The 24747-nt window shown below is 39.2% G+C and overlaps 1 protein-coding gene across 1 annotated transcript in view; it reads left to right on the top strand.

Annotated features, from left to right (window-relative positions):
- Positions 1-3694: 3694 nt before the first annotated feature.
- Positions 3695-24747, top strand: part of CFAP58 (cilia and flagella associated protein 58) — a 107533-nt gene continuing 86480 nt past the window's right edge. The window contains exons 1-9 of the mRNA XM_060034441.1: positions 3695-3739; positions 3932-4213; positions 6264-6412; positions 8828-8984; positions 9908-10102; positions 12152-12289; positions 14253-14412; positions 17980-18062; positions 21889-22080. Coding sequence (XP_059890424.1) covers positions 3695-3739; positions 3932-4213; positions 6264-6412; positions 8828-8984; positions 9908-10102; positions 12152-12289; positions 14253-14412; positions 17980-18062; positions 21889-22080 — 1401 coding nt within the window. The remainder of the gene's footprint in view (positions 3740-3931; positions 4214-6263; positions 6413-8827; positions 8985-9907; positions 10103-12151; positions 12290-14252; positions 14413-17979; positions 18063-21888; positions 22081-24747) is intronic.

Genomic DNA, 24747 nt, shown 5'->3' with positions numbered 1-24747 from the left:
CATTCCTGTGCTAAGTGCCAAGTGTACAGGGAAAACCTTTCCTGTGAACAAATCATTAGGCTAGTGATCAAGTGTTGACATTAATACCGTTTACAGGGATGGAACCTAGAACATTGCTGTGATAAATGTTTGTGTGTGTTTATGTTTAGCATCAACAAGGGGAAAGTACAGAGCAGCAGCACCATTCCTTAATATGATTTTTCCTCCTTTGTGGAATCGCTGTATCGTGATCTTTGCGATAATCTGCTTTTTAGTCAGGAAGAAAACCTGTGTTGAGTTTAACGTTAGTACTAATGCTGTTATACAAAATGTTATATAGATATGCTTGTGACTCCACATCTGTTTTAAGATGTGGACTCTGTTTTGTTTGCATATCATATTTAGAAGTGTAATCAAGAGTACAAGTGTTTTATTTTTTTAATAAATTTATTGTATTTATTTATTTTGGCTGCATTGGGTCTTCGTTGCTACACGCGGGCTTTCTCTAGTTGTGGCGAGCGCGAGCTACTCTTCCTTGCGGTCCACGGGCTTCTTATTGCCATGGCTTCTCTTGTTGCAGAGCATGGGCTCTAGCCACATGGGCTTCAGTAGCTGCAGCACGTGGGCTCAGTAGTTGTGGCTCTTGGGCTCTAGAGCGCAGGCTCAGTAGTTGTGGTACACGGGCTCAGTTGCTCTGCGGCATGTGGGATCTTCCCGGACCAGGGATTGAACCTGTGTCCCCTGCATTGGCAGGCGGATTCTTAAGCTCTGTGCCACCAGGGAAGCCCCAGTACAAGTGTTTTTGAAAAGCAAGAATATGTAGACTTTCTCCATGTTGGGCAAGGCAGGCTTGACAAAGCAGAAGGTAAACTAGACTACTTACCCAAAATCTTCAGGGTGAGTTTGAATTTTACTTTATTATTGGGATTAGAGATTGTCTCAGTTAATTTCTTTGATTAGCAGTAGAGGTTTTGTTTGCTTTTTGTTTTTGTTTTAATTAATTTTTATTGGAGTATAGTTGATTTACAATGTTGTGTTAGTTTTGGGTGTACAGCAAAGTGAGTCGTTATACATATACATATATCCACTCTTTTTAGTTTCTTTTCCATTATAGGTCACTACAGAGTATTGAGTAGAGTTCCCTGTGCTATACAGTAGGTCCTTATTAGTTATCTATTTTATATATAGTAGTGTGTATATGTCAATCCCAACCTCCCAATTTATCCCTCCTCACCCTCTTTACCCCCCTGGTAACCATAAGTTTGTTTTCTACATCTGTGACTCTATTTCTGTTTTGTAAGTAGGTTCATTTGTACCATTTTTTTAGATTCCACATGTAAGTGCTATCATATGCTATTTGTCTTTCTCTGTCTGACTTAACTCAATATGATAATCTCCAGGTACCTCCATGTTGTTGCAAATGCCATTATTTCATTCTTTTTTATGGCTGAGTAGTATTCCATTGTATATATGTACCACATCTTGTTTATCCATTCCTCTGTTCATGGACATTTAGGTTGTGGAAGCATGTCCTGGCTGTTGTAATTGGTACTGCAGTGAACACTGGGGTGCATGTATCTTTTCAAATTCTGGTTTTCTTCAGGTATATGCCCAGGAGTGGAATTGCTGGATCATATGGTAGCTCTATTTTTAGTTTTTTTAAGTGACCTCCATACTGTTCTCCATAGTGGCTGTATCAATTTACATTCCCACCAATAGTGTTAGCAATAGAGTTTTTATGTTAAAGTCCTTTTTAGTGTAGAATATCAAAGCATAATGTTGCAAACAAAAATAAGACCTTTCAAACCTTATCAGTTCTTTGCTCAAAAGGCTAAGTGATTACCTGTGGCTTCCAGAATAATTCTCTCTGTATTCCCTAGAATGCCATTCGAGGCCTCCAGTCTGTCCCTAACTCCCTGTCTAGTCTCCTTCCTTCTCCCTGTCATATTTCTTGTACTTTAAGCTAACTTGAGCTTCTTAATCAATCTCAAATCCTAGATACCTGCTTGTCCCTGAGCCTTTGATGAAGCTTTGCCATGGGACAGGAATGCCCTTTCTCTTTACATCTACCTGTGAAAACTCCAGTCTCCCTTTTGTGCCTTCTTAAATGCCACTTCCTTTATGAAATTTGCTTTAATTCTTGCTGCTGGGAGTAATTCCGTCTTCCTATAGGTTCTTGTAGAACTCTGAATCCATTTTATGGCAGGTATCAAATTCTATACTTCCATTTTCTGCCCACATACCGCATCAGCTCTTCATGTATATATTTCCTATGGAAAGGCCGTGTAGTCCTTACTTTGATATCTCCTCCAGCCTCCATCATTCCAACTTACATACAGCAGATGTTCAATCAATATTTTCTGAGTAAATATATTAACCATACTCATTCTTTTTTAAATTATTATTGTGCTGTATGTAGTTTGAAGTAGGGCATCTGTAACATAGTGCCACAAACTGGATGGCTTAACAGCAGAAATTTATTATTTCACAGTTCTGGAGGCCACGAAGTCTGAAATCAAGGTGTCCACAGAGCCATGCTCTGAGACTGAGTAAAATGTTTCCTTGCTTCTTCCTAGCTTTTGGTGGTAGCCCGCAACCCTTAGCTTTCCTTGGCTTGCAGCTATACCAGCCTAATGTCTCCCTTCACTGGTCACATGGAGTTCTCGTGTGGGGGGTAGGGTGTGTCTGTATCCAAATGCCACACCCTTTTTTTTTTTTTTACACCCTTTCTTAATTGAGTTATAATTGACATGTAACATTGTATTAGTTTTAGGTGTACGACGTAATGATTTGATATATGTATACATTTCTCTTTCTCTTTTTCTTTTTTTTTGGCTGCGCAGCATGTGGGATCTTAATTCCCTGACCAGGGATTGAACCTGTGCCCCCTGCATTGGGAGCTTGGAGTCTTAACCACTGGACCACCAGGAGAGTTACATATATGTGTACATTTCGAAGTGATTACCACAATAAGTTTAGTTAACATCCATCACACCACATAGTTACAAATTTTCCCCCTTTTTATAAAGACACCAGTCACATGGTATTAGGACCCACCCTACTCCAGTATGACCTTAACTTAACTAATTGTATATGTAATGACTCTATTTCCAAATAAGGTCACATTCACAGTTACTGGGGGTTAGGACTTCAACATATCTTTCTAGGTGACACAGTTCAACCATAACACTAGGGAAATAAGAATTCATATATAACCATATAGTCCTGGGTTATCATCTAAGTCATAGTCAGACTTGCTTGAATTACATCTGTATGTTTGGGCTTACATTTTAAATAATTTGCTGCCCAGCTAATCATGGAAAGCAAATGTGAAGGCCCATGACCATTGCCCAGGGGACATTTCAAAATTCCTGTGGAGATGACCTAGGCTAATTTTTTAAGGGGTAAACATGATGGGATATTTTTAAAGAGAATATTCCATGTTCTGGATGGGTTCCACTGTAAGTGTGGTTTCATGGTATCTATATTATGTCTGACCTCAACATACCGTGGCTTCCATCTGCAGTCCTGGGGGCAGTAAGAAGCAGGCTTGGAATAATCATAATAGCTCTCGAAATTTATTGAGTACCTGCTGTTTGCCGGGCACTTGGCTAAGTGTTTAACATGAATTATCCCATTTAATCTAATCCTTAACACTATGTGGTAGAAAATATTACTGTCCCAGTGCTACGTATACATATATACAGGTATCGGGATGAACAAGGAGCCTTCCCATCATATAGCTTTAAATCGTCTGCTTGTCAGTGGCTTTTATTTTGCTTGTACGAAGGTCTTTTATTCACGAATAATAAGTCAGTCCTGAATAGTGATGGGGTAAATATTTCAATCTTTGCTTGTATGGAGGTCTTTTATTCACGAATAATAAGTCATTCCTGAATAGTGATGGGGTAAATATTTCAATCTTCATTCCCGTCTTTGCCCTTTTGAACAGGAAAAGAGTGAAAAACTAGTGCTGGAGGAAACTGCGTATGAAGAAATAGAAAGGGATTTTCAGGAGGTTCTCAGCGAACTTACAGGGGACAAAAGTTTGGAGAGATTTAGGGTTGAATATGAGAAGCTTCATGCTGTCATGAAAAAGTCTTATGACAATGAAAAGCGTTTGATGGCCAAGTGCAGAGAGCTGAATGCGGAGATCGTGGTTAATTCCGCGAAGGTCGCCACTGCCCTGAAGCTCTCTCAGGATGATCAGATCACCATCACATCCCTGAAGAAGGTCAGTGATCTTCTAGAAATGGAACCAATGGCGAGCTTTCATAAATGCATCCTGTACTTAAAACATCATCCTTTCATTATACTGGCAGCTCTAGGCTGGTAGTAAAAGAGTTATTAAGTAAAAATTTACATGATTTATATATTCATTAAGCCTAGGGAATAATGTTAATTTTCAAAGAACTTAATTAGCTTGAGTGAATTTCACAATGCAGAAAATAAGGTAGAACCTTACTGGCTTGGTTTCTAAGAAATACTGTGTTCACAAAAACAATTGGCCATAAGTAAGTATAGTATTAGGAATATCAGTATGTCTTGTTTGACCCAAGATAAGTAATTAAATATCTTATGATGATAGCTTGTAAAAGATCTTTTCATGTTTCTACGTTTTCCAGTGTTTTAGGAGAGGTTACCTTGAGAATTTCCAGATGGTAGTTTTCATGATCTTTCCTCTTATCGCCCCTTTGCTTCTGCCTTGATCGTCCCATTTCCTCATAATGCGAGAACAGGGATTCAGTCTGGGAGGGATATTGAGGAAGTATGGCTTTTATTTACACTTTATTTTTTCATCCTCAAGTGTGTTGCATTATTTTGAAGGTAAAACACAAATGTTCCTTGTAGATTGCAGGGTGTTAAGAGGTTAAGATATTTTAATTTATAATTGAAACCCTAGTGCTGAGAAATAATTCGCAGTTTTTTTTAGATAATTCCCTTGATATCATGCAATTAAACATACCCCAATTCTAATGAAGTTCCAAGACTAGTGCAAAATGTAACTTACCTGTTTTCTTAGGAACCACTGTTTTTAGTGTCTTTTTCTCTCTATTGTTATTTTCTTCTTCTCCTTGCAAAATACCAATATAAGAAGGCTTTAAATCATGTTATGATGAGAAAAGACCCCACTTTTTATTGTAAATTAAAAAACTGGAAATGGAAGTCATGAATAGATTAAAATATAATTGGTGAATTTGCTTTGGACAAGATTTCATATAATCATATTTCATTTAAATATCCTTCATTTGTTTTGCCAAAAATAGTACATATGGTTGCTACAGAAAAACATACCCCTTAAACTGACATTTTGTTTTGAATCACTAAATTATGTGCTGCAGTTACCCAAGAATCATCTCTCTCTCTCTCTCTAATGTAATAGCATGAATTTATTTAATTAAATAATTTCTTCCACTCATTTTATTCCTTGTCAACATAAAATAATATTTTCACCTTAAGCATATAGATTCTTACCTGTATAAAAGGACTCACACTGCACTTGATGAAAATTTGCAAGAAAATTAAGTGGCAGGGCAAAACTCAAGGCTGTTGCAACATTTACTGTCCTTCGTCCGTGTACTCGAATGGCTGTAATTCACTTTTAAGTATTTCTGTTAATATTCCACTTTGTATTCAGAATAGTTTTGTTTTTCCCCTATAAGCATTTGATGAGAAGGCCTGGGCTTGGGTTTCTGGAAATGGGAATTATCAAGGCTGTTGTGTACAATTAGGTGACAGCCAAGACCTCATTTCTATGGATGGCTCTAAAGTTCACCTTGCCATCCAGGAGCTCACTTGGGGCCTGAGGGCAAAATATATTTTTAATATGGAACCTATCAAGAGCTTCAAATTTAGGACTTGGATCCAAGACCATTCCTTATGTGATAAAGCTTTTTTTTTTTTCCTATAAAATATCTGGACTTGGAAAGCACATAAGCTTTCATTTTCAATTTTGTAAACCTATCTTAACATCTTTACTAGAAATAATACCATTAGTTATAGCAGCCCCTGTAGTATGTAGCAGCCCTGTGGCCACATTTACCTACACAAGAGAAAATATCCTTTGCCAGTATCCCCTTTAAAACTGCTTTTCAGTATTGACTAACTCATGTTGAACAATGCAGTAAATCAATATACATTTAATACATAGTGTATAACATGTAATCTTCTTTCCCCATAAATAGCTTCTATAATGTAGTTGTTTTATTATTCTATTTATTCAATTTAGCTTGCATCTGGAACCTAGTTTGGTTTTTCTCACTGATATCCCATGACCCACCTAGGAAATCGAAAAGGCTTGGAAGATGGTGGACTCAGCCTATGACAAAGAGCAGAAGGCAAAGGAGACGATTCTTGCCCTGAAAGAGGAAATAGTGAACCTAAGCAAACTAGTCGAGCAAGGGTCTGGACTCTCCATGGACCAGGATAGCAAGTAGGTCATAGCCGTCTTGATTCATGTTGAACTTGCTTTTGCAGAGGCCTCCTTCTTCAACAGACAGCCTGGGACTTGCCGGTACCATCTTGAATGTTTTTGTGAATACAAGACTCTACTTTGTTGGGTTCCCAGAGACAGCTTTCTATCTATTGCCATTTTTTTCTTTTTAATACTCCCTTTCTCCATGCCCAAGAGCTTCTAATTCATGGTTATATCAAACTTCTGGCTCTATAAAATCAGTGCTACAGTTTTAAAATGAGTAAAGATTTTAACTTTATTTCTCTCAAACTTGTGTGGAATGGCTGACTTTCTACCCAGATTCCCAGCCCCTCCCATACACCCCCTGCCCCATGATTAGCCATATCACTGTCCTTCCTACCACCTCAGATTCTAGGCCAGAAAACAGTTGCTCTTCACACTTGTTACTCCTTCATCCCTTAACGTTTCGTCTTGTTGACTCAGTCTTCTAAACATCACTTCATTCTTCCCCTCCTCCTGTCAGCAGCGGCTCCCCTGTTCTCTGCTGGATTTGGCAGTAGACTCCTAACTGTTCTCCCTGCCTTTGAGGAGACATCTCCCCTCTTTACCATCTTCCATACCAGACTTATTCTTCTAAAACATGTAGCTACATGCTTCCATCTCCAGCATATGCACCTTCGACAGCTACCCGTTTCCTAAGGATAAAGCCCAAAGTCTTGAACGTGTCTTACAGAGCCCTTTGTAGATCTGCCCCAGTCAGCCTTGCTAGACTCACGCCCAGCAGCACCATGCTTGCTCATGCCTCTATGTCTTTGGACATACTGTTTTCTATGCCAGGGATCCTTTTTCTTCCCTCTCCACTCAGTAAACAACTATTCATCCTTCAAGACCTATCTTAAACACCATCTTAACTTTATCACCGTCAGCATCTCTGTTCCAAACTCCTCCCAAGCCTCAGACCCAGTGACCAGGCAGAAGAGTCATTGTGTTCCCTGTTTCCATAGGACCCAACATCTCCCTCAAGTATGGCACTGATCACATGGTACTGAAATTATTTGAGCTTCTCTGCCCATTAAGCTGTAAACTCCTTGAGGGAAGACATCTATCTTTACCTTTCCTCCAGGAATCTAGCACTCTGTAGGGCATGCAAAACCTTGCATAAATTAATGAGCCAGGAATGAGCATACACTTCCTTAGGCATCCTTAACTAAATCTACCTGCTGTCTAGATTTCTTGTACTTTCTAGATACGTTTATCAAATGTTGAATAGGTAAAATAAACAGTAGATGTGGTGTTCATAATAATGGACTCTATTTTCTTATTAAAAGAAGTCATGCACAATCAGAGCAACTATTGAAGAACAACTGTTGAAGAGCATCGTGAGGGAACTGATTTGGTTAGGAGGAGTTTTAATGAAAATCAGAACATGAGGAGGAGAACTGATGAAACAATCCAACTCAGAATTTTATCTTCAGCAGTGCGCTTAGGTGTAGCTGTCTGTCTTTACAGTAACCTTAGAATTTAAGGTCTTGTTTATGGAGAAGAGTTTGCGGTTTTGAAGGTTCTTAATTAAACAATTACATCAAAAGTGTTGGTCGATACATATTATCGAATTACTGTGTTTCCATCAGTCATTTGATGTCTGTCAGGTGCAAGTGTCTCAAATGCAAGTTCTCTGCTTTCTCAGCTCTAAAGTAGCTGCCTTGTTCTAGATGAATTCTGCTGCACAGGTCTTATCAGACATAGTTTTTCTACTTTCAGAATGAATACTACAGGGGTGTGGAAAGCAAGGAGTAGAAATCAGCCCCCCCAACTCTTCCAACCTAAATTTCACTCCTCAGAGATAACCAGTTATCAATTTGATGCCTATTTTTCTGGACTTCTATAAAAATGCCTATAGTACGTACACACACACACACACACACACACACACACACACACACACACACAAAGACTGTAATTGCTTAAAAATAAGAAAAGGGGTCATATTATGCATATTATTATTGGAACATCCTCTTTTTCAGTTAAAAACTCAGAAACAGGGCTTCCCTGGTGGCGCAGTGGTTGGGAGTCCGCCTGCCGATGCAGGGGACGCGGGTTCGTGCCCCGGTCCGGGAAGATCCCACATGCCGCGGAGCGGCTGGGCCCGTGAGCCATGGCCGCTGAGCCTGCACGTCCGGAGCCTGTGCTCCGCAACAGGAGAGGCCACAACAGTGAGAGGCCTGCGTACCGCAAAAAAAACAACAAAAAAAAACAACAAAAAACCCTCAGAAACAGCTCCCACATCAGGGCATAAAGATCTTTCTCTTTCACACCTGAATAGTGTTGATCCTTGACCATAAGTCTTTCCCATGAAAACGAGCTCAGTGGATGATAAGAAGGCTCCCTGAGCAGATGGCCATTTCGTCTGACTCCCATGTTCTTCTATTTTAGTATCCGAGATTTGCTGAAGTTCAAAGAAGAAGTGACAAAGGAGCGAGACCAACTCTTCTCAGAAGTGGTGAAATTACGAGAGGCCTTAGCTCAGACCACTGAACAGCAACAAGAAATGGAGCGGTCCAGGGAAGAGGCCGAGCAGACCATCAGTCAGGTCTGCTCTGACACGGAGAGCAAGACAAGGACCATTACCTTCTAGGAGGAGGTTTTGTCCTTCTCCAGGCTCCCTTCCGGTCTTGTTCCTTTCTCAGATTTATGACCCTCCCTCCCCCCCACCCCCCCCTTGCCCCCGGCCCGGTCACCAAATGAAGCATCCATTGTTTTGCTTATTTCTCTGGTTTGTTTTTGCAAGAGCAGTTTTACCTGAGTCATTCTCTGTCTGAGAAGTTACCAAGATAGGGCACTGCTTACATTTCTGGCCCAAGAAGGTGTCCCCTGTGACAGCCAGGGCGCCCTGCATCTGGGGATGGTGAAAGCAGTTCCCCTGGCCTTTCTCCTGTGTAAGGAAGTCATCTAGCTGAATCCTTCTGAATACTTTTCTATAAAGCCAGAAGTCAAATAGATGGTATACAAGCGCAGGCTTGAGGAGAAAAACAGGAGACTCCTTTGATCATGAGATAGGAGAAGGACTTTTCATAGAATTTGGCTGTCATGATAAAACTGTAGTACTTTGTTTAGCAATATCCAGGACTCATGGAAAATACACTTTCCTATTTAGGGTAGCTGGCTACATTTTATTTAGTTTCTGTTGATGGAGAGTTAGATGAATTCTTTCCATGTTTGACTTCCCTAGAATTCTGGGCTTCCAGTATTTAACTGGACTTTATACCTTTCTTTGTGGATTTGTTCCCACCTTCAGGGTGGCTGTTTGGTGCCAAGGCTCTGAAAAATAATACAGAATATTCTTGAAAAGTTTGAACATTGAAGTTCAAAGATGACTCTCCTGCAGGAGAAATACTACTTCAGAGTCATTGCCCTGAAAATATCTGAGAGCGGGAGAAGTTCAGCTGGTTGAGACCCGTCCTGAGGGGCTCATCTCCCGCACCCCAACCCCCATCGTCCTTTCCGTGCCTGTAGTTCCAACAAGAAATCCAGCAACATCAGAACGAAGCTTTGCGGGAGACTCGGAAGAAGGAAAAACTAGAGAAAGAGCTCAAGCAGATTCAGACGGACATGGACACCAGGCAGACAGAAATCAAGGCCCTGCAGCAGTACGTGCAGAAGAGCAAGGAGGAGCTTCAGAAGCTGGAGCAGCAGCTGAAGGAACAGAAGGTAGGCTGGGCAGGGCTGCGCCACGGGGCCTGGCCAGACAAGAATGGGGATTTTTGAATTTTCTTTGGAAAGCAGCAAACTCCCTTCACTGCAGTTGTTGGTGGATGTTGGTAACACAGCACGTAGCACTGTACTGTGTTTGGTCTTTGAATGGCTCTTATAGGTAGATATGCTCTACCTATACTCTACCCCCAGCCCCCTCCTGCCATGCTCCAACAGGTTAATCTCTTTTTATCCTTTTATTGATGTGTAACATACACATAGAAAAGTGTATAAGTCACAAGTATACAGCTTGATGAATTTTCTCCCCTTGAACACGTCTTGGTTACCCGCGCCCAGCCTGAGAAATAGCACCCCGGGAGACTCCTTGTGCCCCTTCCCAGTCACTCTCTCCCCAGAGGTCAGCGCTCTTCTGAATTCTAAGCAGAGGTTAGTTTTGCCTGCTTTTGTACTTTATAGAAATTAAATTATATAGGATGTACTCTTTTGTGTCTAATATCTTTCTCCTCATATCCTGTTTTTGAGATTCCCTTATGTTGTTGCCACATAGTTATAGAACCACAGTATCCAATATGGTAGCCACTAGCCACATACAGCTATTTACATTTAAATTATTTGAAATTAAATAAAATTAAAAATTCAGTCCCTCAATTGCACCAGCACCATTTCAAGTGCTCCATAGCTACATGGGGCTAATAGATACCGTATTGGACAGTGCACATAGAGAACATTTAGTTCATTGCAGGAAGTTCTATTGGACAGAGCTCAGAAGACCATTCACTCTCATTGCTCTAAGCATTCCAGCCTGTGAATATAGCGTGATTTATATTTAACAGGTTTAATTTTCAAGTTTGGGAAACCACACACTGTCTTTATGCGTTTTAAATATTTAAAAAACATTTCCTCTGTAATAACAGTTTAAGGTAACACAAATGCTAGTCTGTCTTTTCTAATTTCTTAAAGAAGAACCATTTCATCTAATTGAAAAAAGTCATTTCTTGAAAACATGTTCTCTTAGGAAGTTTCCAAAGTATTTTTAAGCCATACATCATTTTTCTACTTAAAAAATTAGATAGTAGAACACATTTGTCAATTGCTTTATTAATTTTATATAAAGCCAGAAATCAAATAGATAATATGCAGTGTGCAACATACATGAAAAAAACATGTGGCTTTCTTTGAGCCTGAAATTTGAGAGGTTTTTGGTTATCACGTTAAAACTATAGTACTTTGTTTAGCAACATCCAGAACCCATGGAAAATTTCATTTAGTCCCTATTGATGGGAAGTTGGATAGATTCTTTCTGTGTTTAACTTTTGCTTGAGTGGAAGTTATATATTGGAGTAAGTGTCTTCTAAGCCATCTTCTCTCTTTTTTTTGATATCCCTCCATCTCCCTAATATTTTCCCAATAGAAATGACTTCCCAAAATATAATCCTCTGTTTTTATAAAACCTTGTCTTCTCTGAATAGTCAAGTTGGGAAGGGGAAAATCCAACTGACGCTGAAGTCAGGGAGGTAGAAATCATTCCACTACTACTCCACAGTTTTGACTTAAGTTGGATGAAGGGGAATTGTTTTGTGTTGGTGTTAGTGAATGGTTCTGTTCATGAAAATGTTGTAGGCATGCTAATGCAGGATTTGCTTCTGAAGATATAGCTTCTGAGCCCCACAGCCGATAAAGCTCGTTTGGATCTCTAGCTCATTTGCAATGATTATAGCAATTGTTGTGTACGCTAAGCCTGCCAAATGGCAAACAGGCATTAAAATATTTATCCACCACCTGTGAACAAGACTTCCCAAGGTGCCCAGAAAAAAAAATATGTTCTCTGTGTTATTCATTAGAAGGCATCATTTCCCCCAGCCATTTAACATTCATCATATTTGAGTGCCTTCATGCTTTCACTGGGGAGAAAGAACAATTTCTGCGAAGACAAAAGAAGTGTGGTTGCCGTGCTTGTCCCAGGAGGTCTGCATGGCCTCCTGCGTGGATGTGCAGCTACTGTAATCAGATTCAAAAGCGTTAACCAGCTCGTTCTGCATCTTTCAGATACTGAATGAGAGAGCTGCAAAGGAGCTGGAGCAGTTTCAGATGAGAAATGCTAAACTTCAGCAAGAAAACGAACAGCATAGTTTGATCTGTGAGCAGCTATCCCAGGAAAACCAGCAGAAGGCGTTGGAGCTCAAAGTAAACACCAAGTGACATATCTGTTCCCTAGCATGTCCTCCTTCATTCCCTATTAATATGAATTGGCTGATGCTGTTCTAGCCTTTGGTTGGATAACGTGGATTAGCCTGGGTCCTTCAGAGGCAGGTGTAAACCTACAGTGATTGCTTTATGCCCGGAAGCAGTTTGATAACTTCCATTCTTATAACATTGCTAAGCTGATTATTAATCATATGACTATGCAAATACTTTCCAAAGTGAGCTCAGATGTTCACCTCTGTAATTTAACCTTGCAAGTAACCAGTTGCCCAGAGCTAGAAACCATTTACACATGTGAGTGGCAAAGAAGTGAGATTGTATTTCACTACTTGTATGGAGTGAGAGGGGTGGGGGACGGACTGGTACTATTTGATATCTACGCTTAGGACTGCAGAATCATGATTTTCACTTCTGTCCAATGTAAATTTCAAGATAGGTCTCCTATTCTCCCTGCCCTGATTAAAGAGTGCTTGCAAATTAAGTTTGGATAACCGTTTTATACTTGGATACATATTGTCTGCCTACATGCTTAGCAGCGCGGCTTTATGTTTATCACCAATTCTGAAAAATCCATAAGCCCTACTCTAGTCATGTTAGAATACTGGACATAAAATGAGTGACTAATCAGGAAAATACATTGATTCGAGTAGTAAATCTTAACAGTTTTTGCATCACAGCACCTTTTGAGAATCTGATGAAAGCGTGTGTGTGTGTGCTCATACACACGCACGCACACTTATTTGCACGTCTTGTGTCTTGTTTTGCGTGCAGTCTTAGAGGTTTACAGGATTTTTCTGAAGTCTAACCATGGGGTCTGGATTAATTTTTCTAACCATGGGGTCTGGATTAATAACTACTGAATTAGAACATCTTATTGTTTTAATTGAAAGGGGCCTTAGATGAACTAATTTGGACCTGGTAGGATCTGAGGCTGAGGAACATTTAAACAGTCCAGAAATGTTTGACTCAAAACCGTTCTTTATGAGAATGCTCCAAGTTAAAGCAGAAATGAAACGACTACTGAAGGCAAAATAATGTATTAGCCCCTAAGGTGAAATTAAAGGAAAAATACTTATGCCAATAATTCTCTCCTTTGATGACATGCATGGGGCACCTTGAAAGATGGAATATTTTTGTTATCAGATCCTAAACCTATGGGATTCTGCTTCTAGCAGTGATCTGAGGATAACGTGCCCAGCTAAGTGAAGCCTCTTCATTGTCAAGAACTAGGAATAATTGCTACTCTTTATTTGCAGTAGGATCACTAGTTGCTTTCCCAGTCATTTCTAAGAATGGCACATTTTTTTAAAAATGAATTTAAAAAAAATTCATAAAACTTGAAATCCATAGACAAAAATCTGGTGCTTTACTTTGCTGGAATTGCTGTTTTGATACCTTTTGACATCGTGTAGACTTGCTTATTAATGCTACCCTGTCCACCTGTCCATATATACAGTCATTGACTAACATACTCTGAGGAAGGAGGGCCCCTTTTCTAACGTTATGTAATTGCACTACAGTGGACATGTGGATCCGAAAGACTCAATATTTTATAGCATGTTAATAACCTCTAAGAGAGATCACTTTGTGAGTCTATGAAAGTTGCTAATCACTACAGCATTTGTACACAAATTTCACACATTTATGATACAACTCAGCGTTCTTATCTTGTTTGATTCAACAATTCCATGGTATCTTGAGGTATCAGGTTTAATCAGTCTTTTCATTGTTTTTAGCTCATATAGCCATATATTTTATTATGGCTTATATAGACTTTTTCAGTTTCTCTCAAAAACCAAACTGTGTGTTTTGATTTAATCCCACAGAACAGCTTTACACTGACATAGGAACAGTGTCCTTTTATTGGTTGTGAGTTTACCATCATCCAGTCACCAGCTCTTTATTGACTGAGTGTCCGTGGTTAATCCTCTCTCAATAATCATAGGCCAAAGAGGAAGAAGTCCATCAGTTGCGCCTTGAGATTGGGAAGCTCAACAAAATCAGAGAACAAATCCATAAGAAATTGCACCAGATTGAAAGTCAAAAGGGAGAAGTGGAACAGCACAAGGAAACCCTGAAAAATCAGATCTTGGGATTAGAGAGAGGTAAGCCAAGAATCATTTTGTGCTTTGTTTTATTAGTTTATGAGCGTTTCATTGGTAACCAATGTCATCTGGCAACTCCATGCATGCAAACACAAACCATGCCAAATGAATTCAGTAAAATAACATTCAAAACGGTAAGTAGATAATATGGAGGAGACATGGTTTTGAATACCTTGAACTTTCTTACCTTAAAAAACTCTTCAACAGGTTATACTGAGCCCAAAGTATTTTTCAGTATTTGTCAATGGAGTAAATAGCATCTATAATCTTAGGTCTGGGTTCTACATGTCTTTTCCTTCAGTCTTCTTTTTTCACCGAAGATGCGGGATAAATTCAAATGAATATTCCGCATGAGCAGTATTTGAGACAATAGTATACCCAGAATCAGTGAGACAAAAATTAATGGCTTCTAACTCCTTTCCTCTGTTAGTACTTTACCATATGGGAAACACTTGTTTTAGCCAACTATCACATTGACCTGTGAAGGGAAGATTTAAGTGCCACAGGAGGCTGTGTAGTACAGAAACATCATTAAGGATACAAACTCTCGAGTCAAATCTACCTGGGTTCAGATCCCACCTCTATCACATTTAGCTGTTGGGGATGAAATGGCTAACATATAGAAAGCTCTTGGGACAGTGCCTAGCACACAGTGAGTGCTTACTAAATGTCATCTATTGGGACTTTCCTGGTGGTCCAGTGGTTAAGACTCTGTGCATCCACTGCAGGGGGTGTGGGTTCGATCCCTGGTCGGGGATGCATGCCGTGCAGTGCGACCAAAAAAAAAAAAAAGTCATCTATTGTTATCCAGATATATTACCACTTATAAAAGTAGTAAGAGAATACTATCTCATTCTGAAAAAGAATATAATTAAAAATAGGATATGTTAGTGAAATATGGTGTGGTAGAAACAGCTCAGAGACTTGGAGACAGAGGATCAGGGTTTGAATTCTGACTGCACCAGAAAATGTGGGGTAGGAACACCTCATTGACCTCAGCTGTAAATTACTGACTGAGATAACATACATAGAAGCATAAAAATGTACAGTGCCTCCCTAAAAGTTAAGTAAAATCTAAATGTCTAGATAAGATTATTAGAAATATTTGTCACGTCTTTGAGAAGTGCAGATATTTTTCCTCCTAAGACATCGGAAATAATCTTTTACTGAGGCACAGTTGCAGCTGATATTGATAATTTCTCCATTTATTTATTCATTCAATAAATTGAGTACACACTATGTGCAGGCATTATGCTAGGCATTGGGTGCATGGAGGTTCCTGCCCTCAGGATGCTTACAGTCTAGCATGAGTTTACAATCTAATGTCTTCAATGACAGATATGAAAAAAAAATAGAACTAGTAGAGCATGTTTTGTAACTGGCTTAGTGAATTTCAGAAAACACTCCATATTAAAATTTCTGTATTTTTGCTGGTGATAGTTCTAAGCTTTGAAAAAAAGTTTTATCCATTAAGTATTGAACCCAATCCTTCATCCCTAAATCATGTTTACAGAAGTCATCGTGCTTTCTCTTCTGGTTATTTTACAGATATCGTTAACATCATTATTTCTTCTTACGGAGCACTTCCTTTTGTTGTGCCCTATCAAAGAGTGACATAATGGTTAGGAGCATGATTTCCTACCACAAAATCCAAGAAATGAACTGAAAAATTGCCAGAACTAACAAGAGTTCAACAGGGTGCAGGTTATAAAATAAATATATGGATATCAATAGCTTTCTTTCCTACAAAGAACCAGTTACAATATATGATGGAAAACCCCCTTTCACAATAGCAACTAAAGTAATAAAATATCTATGCATAAAGTTACCAAGATATCTGTAAGACATATATATATAAAACACTACAGAATTCTTTTGAGGGATATAAAAGAAGACTTGAAAAATGGACAGATACACCAAGTTTCTGGATGAGAAAACTCGATATGATAAAGATATAAATCTGTCCAAATTAATCTACACGTTTAATATTTCCAAAAAAAATTTCAGTGAGTTATGTTGCTTGGGACTTGAAAACTGATTCTAAGTTTCCTCCAGAAGAATAAACTTGTGACAATAGCTATAAAATTCTGGAAAAGAAGAGTGAGAAGGGAACATTTGCCTTACCAGGTGTTTAAATGTATTATAACACTTCAGTAATCAAATAGTTTAGTGAAAATGCCTGAATAAACAGATCAATGGAGATCAGAAAGGCCACAAAAAGACCCACGGTTATCATCTAAGATAAAGGTGTCATTTCATACCAGTGTGCAGTATGGATTATTAAGAAAATGGTAGTATGACAATAAACTACTTTTTGGGAAAAAAGTTAAGGTCAAATGTAGGAACAATAAAGCCAAAATGCAGAGATTTAATGAAATTAAAGGTAATTTTTTTTTTTTAGCAGCAAAAGACTATATATGAAGGCAAATTGTCTAAAATATTGCCAAAGAGTTAGTATCCTTATTATATATAAGGAGCTCTTACAAATTCATAAAAAGGTAAACAATTCATGAGAAAAATGAGCAAAGAGCCAGTGTGGGCAATTTGAAAAACAGAAAAACAAATAAATGATTATTAAACAGGAAAAGTAGTCTACTTCACTACTAATCAAAGAAATGTAAATTAAATATGGACATACTGGTTTAGAAAAATCTATCAGGTTGTCAAAGATCAAAGAGAGTGATAATAACAGTGGTGGTTTGGGTGTGGATTTAAACTGCTATTAATTTTTGGAGAGAATTCGGCAGTAGGGGAGAAATGTTTTTAAAAAGAAAATCACTTTTGATCCAGCACTTCCTCTCCTAGAGGAACAAATGAACAGGAACTTTCATAGGATTATTGCTTATAATTGCAAAAAAATTAAAAAAGAAGAAGCAACTTAAATGTTAAGATGGGGATTGGCTAAATAAATTATACATTTTTATACAGTGAAATATGAAGTCATTAGAAATTCTGATGTAGATATACATTTATAATATAGAGAGGTATTTATTTTATGTTTGTTAATTATAAAACAAGTTACAAAACTGTATGTGTGGTATGATTCCCTCTTGGTGTATGTGGTGTATAAATATTCATATTTATATACACATGTATATTTGCATAGGAAAAAGTCAGAAAAGAGACATATCAAAATCCTAAGTAGATTCTGATTTAGAAAATTTTCCCTTCTGTTTATTTTTATTTCCAATTTCTTCCTGTATTTCTAATTACTTGTATAATAAAAAAGATTTAAAAAGCAAGGACTTTTTGAAGTCAGAGAGACCAAACTCCCAGTCTCAGCCCTGCTACCTCTTGGCTGTGCACCCTTGGCATACAGGCCTTTAAGCCTCAGGGACAGGAAGACCTACCTCACTGAGTTATAATGAAGATCACGGAACACTCAACGAAAAGTAGTTTTATAGCTACAGAGGCACGAACCCGTGTCCCCTGCATCGGCAGGCAGACCCTCAGCCACTGCGCCACCAGGGAAGCCCCTATAAAGCAGTTTTATGTCACTTTGGCTTTGGCAGATTCTTTCTTAGGTTTTCTTTATATTTATTATTGTTTTTCTCCCTGGTGATGTAGAGGTGGAGGCTTCCAAGAAACAAGCAGAACTTGATAAGAAAGCAGTGGATGAGCTTCTGAGAGAAAGGGACCTATTGAATAAGGTGAGTTTGTTACACTAACACTGGTAAATAAATGTCTTTCTTTAGTGCTATAATATCTGCCTATAACTGGTTGCAGGGGAGAGAAAACTCTGAGGCAAACAAAAGTAGATTAGAATTAATAATAGTGCTCAATTTTCCTCTAAGCAGCTATCCACATTCCACCATTCACTGGCTGTGAATTGAAACCGCATTATCACCTATGAGCACAAAGGGACTTCGGAGAATTATCATATAAACCAGCAGGGGATTTCAGGGTGTCTTGTGGTTTCTGTTTTTATTGCTGGTGTGTTATTTGGCATCTTAGCAGTTGATCAGAATTTCTGATTTTAATAAATTTATTTATTGCTTGATTTTTGGCTGCGTTGGGTCTTCGTTGCTGCGCGCGGGCTTTTCTCTAGTTGCGGCGAGTGGGGGGCTGCTCTTGGTTGCGGTGCGCGGGCTTCTCATTGCGGTGGCTTCTCTTGTTGCGGAGCACAGGCTCTAGGCACACGGGCTTCAGTAGTTGTGGCACGTAGGCTCAGTAGTCGTGGCTCGCAGGCTCTAGAGTACAGGCTCAGTAGTTGTGGCGCACGGGCTTAGTTGCTCCGCGGCATGTGGGATTTTCCTGGACCAGGGCTCGAACTTGTGTCCCCTGCATTGGCAGGTGGATTCTTAACCACTGCATCACCAGGGAAGTCCAAAATTTCTGATTTTAATATCTATAATCTGCAACTTGTGCTAATCCAGAAAATACAAGTGAGTGCTAATAAAATTTAACTTCTAGGTGTTTGAAGGATGGCTGGTTGGCCATGTAAAGAGTCTCTGACCTTTCCACCATCTTTTCAGGAGTGTTGTAGGTTTTCGTTTCTGTCTTTGGCCCTTATTTCTCCTAGTCTTTGAGCTCAATATGGTCCAAAGCTGAGGGAGGGGTTGGGGGAGCTTGAGGCCTGGAAATCCTCCATTCAAGGCAGACCACTCCCCCTTTCCCCTCCTTGCCCCTTCCAGAGGATTCCTTTGATTGACAGTCACTCTTAGGAGATTAACTACTTTCAAGGATTTAGGGTAAACATTCCTGCTCAAGGATTTCCTCCAGGGAGGAAAAAGCGATGGGCCAGGTGTAGAGTGGGCAGGCTGCTTCCAGAGCAGACAGCCTGATGGCTTTTGGCCAAGATAGCTTCATCTCATCAAAGTAGATACAGCCTATATTTGTTCATTCCGAATTTTTATTACTTCTTTAAGTTTCCCAGAATTGAATAAATGTTAACAAAGTATTGAATAGATTACTCTCTAGCTTAAAGTAGACTATTTAGGGAATCTCAGGAAATAGTATAAGATTAGATATCTTTACATGCTGAGCACTCCTTAAGAAAGTCATCAATTTTTTTTGCATGATCCTAGTAACTGTTTCTTTATTCTATAAATTTATATATGTAAATAATGTTGGATTTAGATTTTTAAATTTATTTGTAACACATACAATATTTAATCCATTTATATTTTATATATTCTGATAAACAACCTATAGGTTTTCTGCCACAATAGGACACCTAACACATTAATTTTATACTTATTTTGTTTGATCTGACTACGTCAACTCCTTCTTTAGGGCAGGGTACTTTTTTAACTTTTTTTTTTCCCGGGCCGTTGCATCCTTAATGCCTGGCACAGCACCTGCCCCTCTGCAGGTATGCAGTCAGCCTTTACTGATAATACATTCTTTCCCCACTGACTTGAAATGCCACCATTGAGTGAGTGAGTGACATAGTTTTGACAGGCGGCAATGTTAATATATTTGGTTCTTTCAGTGTCATGTTGAAGTGGCTTTATCTTTCATAGAGCAAATGTTTAATTCAATACTTGAAAGTAAAGTTGACCTTTTCCATTTTCTACATTGTCATCCGACCAAGGTTTAATGTTCATTTTTTTTTAACCTGTTTATGCCAGTGGTTTTCAGACCTGGCTGAAGGTCTGTATTGGTTAGAGATTTGTGAAGGAATTATGAGGCACCTCATGGAACCCAAGGATACAGCTGGGCCTCAGGAACAGATAGGAACCTGGCCTAACACTCTTGGGATGCACAGAAAGCTCTCTACTTCCACCACTAGACTTCCAGCTGAGTTTTTGCTTCATTTCTGTCTTTTAGTGAGGATCGTCTCTCTCTGTTTCCCTGTCCATATGGCAGAAAAAAGCTATCACCAGCAGCTCTCAAGTTTACATCTTCTACTGAGTTACAAAAATCTGGAGGCCCTATTTCAAAAGTCACTGGATCCATTCAGCTGTGGCTAGAGAAGCAGACAAGCTCTGCTCCATCATGAGCATGGCTGCCAGAGTTGCACTCTATTAACTCTGTGTTTCAGAGGAACAACCTGGCTCCTTGGGCAGCCAACCCAAGGCATTTCCATTATAGCATCAGAAACCAGCAGGGCAGCTTTTTAAAAAAATTTAGGTGCATAACAGCTCCACTGAACCAGAGTCTCTGGAGTTGGAACATCTATGTTTTTTAAAAAAACAGGTTAATTCTTTTTTACTGTTGTAAAATACATACAAAACAAAATTTGCCATTAGTGACATTTAGTACATTCACAGTGTTGTGCAAACATCATGAGTCTAGTTCCACAATATTTCCATCACCCCAAAAGGAAACCCTGTACCTGTGAGTACCTGTGAGGTGGTCACTCCCCACTTTCCCCTCCTCCCACCCTTGGAAATTATGAATCTGGTTTCTGTTTCTGTGGATTTGACCATTCTGCATATTTATATAACTGGAATCATATAATATGTGACTTTATGTCTGGCATCTTTCACTCAGAATAATGTCTTCAAGCTACAACCATGTTGTATCGTGTACTTCATTCCTTTTTTTTTTTTTAATTTTTATTTATTTATTTTTGGCTGCATTGGGTCTTTCTTGCTGTGCACAGGCTTTCTCTAGTTGCAGCGAGCAGGGGCTACTCTTCTTGCAGTGCACGGGCTTCTCATCGTGGTGGCTTCTCTTGTTGCAGAGCATGGGCTCTAGGCGCGCGGGCTTCAGTAGTCGTAGCATGCGGGATTCAGTAGTTGTGGCTCACAGGCTTAGTTCCTCCGCGGCATGTGGGATCTTCCTGGACCAGGGCTTGAACCCGTGTCCCCTGCATTGGCAGGAGGATTCTTAACCACTGTGCCATCAGGGAAGCCCTTCATTCCTTTTCATGGTTGAATAATATTCCACTGTGTGGATATAACACATGTTGTTTATTTAGTCATCAGTCGATGGACATTTGGGTTATTTTCCCCTTTTGGCTTTTGTGAATAGTGATACTATGAACATTCACATACAAGTTTTTGTTTGAACACCTGTTTTCTATTCTTCTGAGTGATATTGTTGGAGTGTATGTTAATTCTGGGTATCTGTATTTTTAATAAGTTGGTTTTATTTTATTTTGTAGTCAAAGCCTGTGTTACATGATTAGATTCAGCTGTTCTAACTTCACAAGAAAAAGACAAGAGCTGGGACAGAGGTTGGCTTTGGGGTCAGCTAGCTCTGGATTCAAATCCTAACTCCACTGTTGTATGAACTTGTAGGCAAGTAGCTTAACTTCTCATTCTCAGTTTCCTACCCCTAATATGCGAGCGATATAGTGCCCACTTCCTGAGGATGTTGTCTCTTAGTGCATTTATAGGTATGTCTATAGTGCTCTGTGCAGAATTAACATAACAAGCTCTAAATAAGCTGTAAAAAATATGATTATTTTTATTCATCTCCCAAACAATGCATCTAATTATTTTAGGATTAAGACAGGGAGTAAATTTAACCAAAAATCTCCCAACATTTTGAGTAATGGGGCTGGTGTGTTGTCCTTATTTTTAGAATATGCTTAAGGCCGTCAGTGCAACCCAGAAACAGATAGACCTGGTGAAGCTCCACGAACAAGCCAGGAGAAACCTGGAGGAAGAAATCCAGAACTATAAAGAAGAGGCTCAGAAGCAGAGAAAGATTATCTTTCAACTGGAAAAGGAGCGAGATCGGTACATCAGTGAAGCCAGTGACCTTACCCAAAAGGTAAGCCACTCCTCCATGGTGTGGGTCAAGCACCGGCACATTCTTTCTGACTGTCACATTTCTGATTGCCACACACTGTTGCAAAGATGAATTATTCAGATTTCAGCTTGTGGTTCACATGCAGATTTAAGATAGTGGGAAATAAGCTTTGCTAGGAAATCAGCTACTTCCCATTTAGAGTAAATAAATGCTGAGCAGATATTTGCAGAATGTAAGCTCGGAGGAGCACAAATGCATATGGTCAGTCCAGCCCTGGCAGGACATATCTTCCTTGTAAAAGACCCCCAGGGATCCTTGTACCCCTGATTGGGAGCCATTGTAAAACAGCATATTTCTCTTGCGACTTTATCATTTAAGAACCTCCACTGATTGATTTACTGACTCTGAGGGGACCAGCTGTCAGTTCAGGCACTCATATTCTCTATCTTGGCTGGCCTTGTTAGCCTCTGTATCAGTCAGATTAAGTTGTAACAAATAATCCTCAAGTCTCAGTAGTTTATAGCAACAGAGATCTATGTTTTACTCACATTATTGGTCTTTGAGAGTCAGCTGTAGGCCTGCTTCACGTCCTGTTTATTTCAGACTGACTCTGTTGGGATGTGCTGGCCTCTTACAGAGGGAAAACAGTGTAATAGTGGACCTTTGATATGCTCTCAGAACTTCTGCTGGCAAGGGAAGGGTACAGGGTCTGTCCACTCATATTTCATTGATCAAAGCAAGTTACATGATTAAGCCTGATATCCCCAAGCAGGAGTGTGATCCTACTAAGGGAGGGACCCTACCTGGTGAGACAGCCGGTATATCTGAACATATAATCTGTTGCAGCCTCCTACTTCTCCTTCCCAAGAGTCAGTTTTTCTCCACTCCTGTCTGCCATCAAGTTGTTAAAAATTCCAACCTGATCTTATTATTACTCCCAGCCTTACAAACCTCTCTCATCTCTCAGCAACCTGGGGCAGTGCTTCCTAACATTCTTTGCATCACAGTATCATAGAAAATTCTATATCTACAGTATGTGGGAATGAGAGAGATGAGAATGTGCAGGGCTGGAGGGGACTAACCCAGGGATGCTAGCTACCCAGGGATGCTAGCTGCCCAGGTCCCACCTGGCCATCCTGTGGGTGGTACATACCTGTATTTTGGTACATACCTGTAACCCATGCAAGACACAGCCATTGGTATATTCTGACTTATGCAACAGAGTCTAAGCTCTTCGTTCTCCCTGGAAAGGCCTTTCTTCCCTTCTCTGCATAGAAAATTCTTATTCAATACCCAGCTCACATGCTCATTTCTGGGGTCAAGCCTGTTTTGACTCCCTAGGCAGAACTAGTCACTTCCTACTTTATTGGTTTGTTGATGTCTCTGGAATGGTACTTATCATCTTCTAGTGTAATTATTTGTACCTTTGTCTTCCCTACTTTATAGTGAGTTCTTGGGAGCAAGGACTTTATCTCATTCTTTTTTTCATTTCCAGCATGCTGGTAAATAGTAGGTGCTGAAAAAGTGTTTGTTGAACAAATAGATGATGATGAGTGATAAAAAGAATACTGCCACTGATTTTAACATAGGATTGTATATTTCTCTCTGTTTCATTGTAAAGGAGAGATACTGGTACCAAGTTTTGCTGGTAACAGTTTTTCACAGTTTCTGATGTTTAACTGCACAAGGTTACATAATGTCTTACCTAAACAATTTAAGCACGAGTTCTTAAAATGTTCTTTATCGACTATAATTTTTCTCTCTTACTTAACCCCTGACAGCATATATCAGTTGCTACAGCAACTTGTATCACCTCTGGACTTCTTATTAGAAACATATATGTCTTTTTAACACCTTCCCATATTTCTTTCTTTCTTTACTGTGACACACACACACACACACACACACACACACACACACACACACACACCCCCTCATTCCCAGAAACAGAAAGTTCCCTTTCGTGCATTCTGTTTATAGGGAGTTGAGGAATAATACCAGGGGTGGGGAAGATGTCATGAAACTGATATTTTGATCTACTTCTTAAGTGAGTTGTTCCAAGTTTATCCTTTTGACCCAGCAATTTCTTTTGTAAAAACTGAATATATGAAAAAACAATAATGCAAAGATTTTTATAAAAGAATATTCTTCAAAATAAATTGTGCAAATTTGCTATGTAACATTAAAATCATGTTTTTGAAAAATATTTTTTAAATGGGGAACATGGTCACAGTATGAATCTGATAAAAACAAAATGCAAAATAACAAAAGTTATTAATATGGTTTGACCTAACTTTCATCTGTGTGCAGATGGGGTGGTGGTGAGGATTAAATGAGGTAATATCTATAAAGCATTTAGAATGATCTCTGGCAGATAGTAAATGCTATGAAACATCTCATAAATAAGCAAGTAAATAAATAAATAAATTTGTTGATGAACAGCCCAGAATTTTTGTTCAAAGTGGCATTTGAATGTAGCTATTTTCAACTTCTTGTTAAATGTCAATAAGGTACAGACATAGATGAAAAGTTTTAACAGTCTCAAACACTAAGGCCAAAATAAAGCCTGATGCTAAAATAGAAGAAAGAGACTGGATGAGAACTTTAAAGCCAATAGAGGTGAATTGAGGAAAATCTACCTGGACCTCAACTCACAGTCCCTTGAATTTGCTTGCAATTGGGAAGGGG

Source organism: Delphinus delphis, chromosome 16 (assembly GCF_949987515.2).
Source record: "Delphinus delphis chromosome 16, mDelDel1.2, whole genome shotgun sequence".
Taxonomy (NCBI): Eukaryota; Metazoa; Chordata; class Mammalia; order Artiodactyla; family Delphinidae; genus Delphinus; species Delphinus delphis.
The sequence above is the reverse complement of the archived record's forward strand: the minus strand, read 5'-3'. Positions and strand labels throughout refer to the sequence as shown.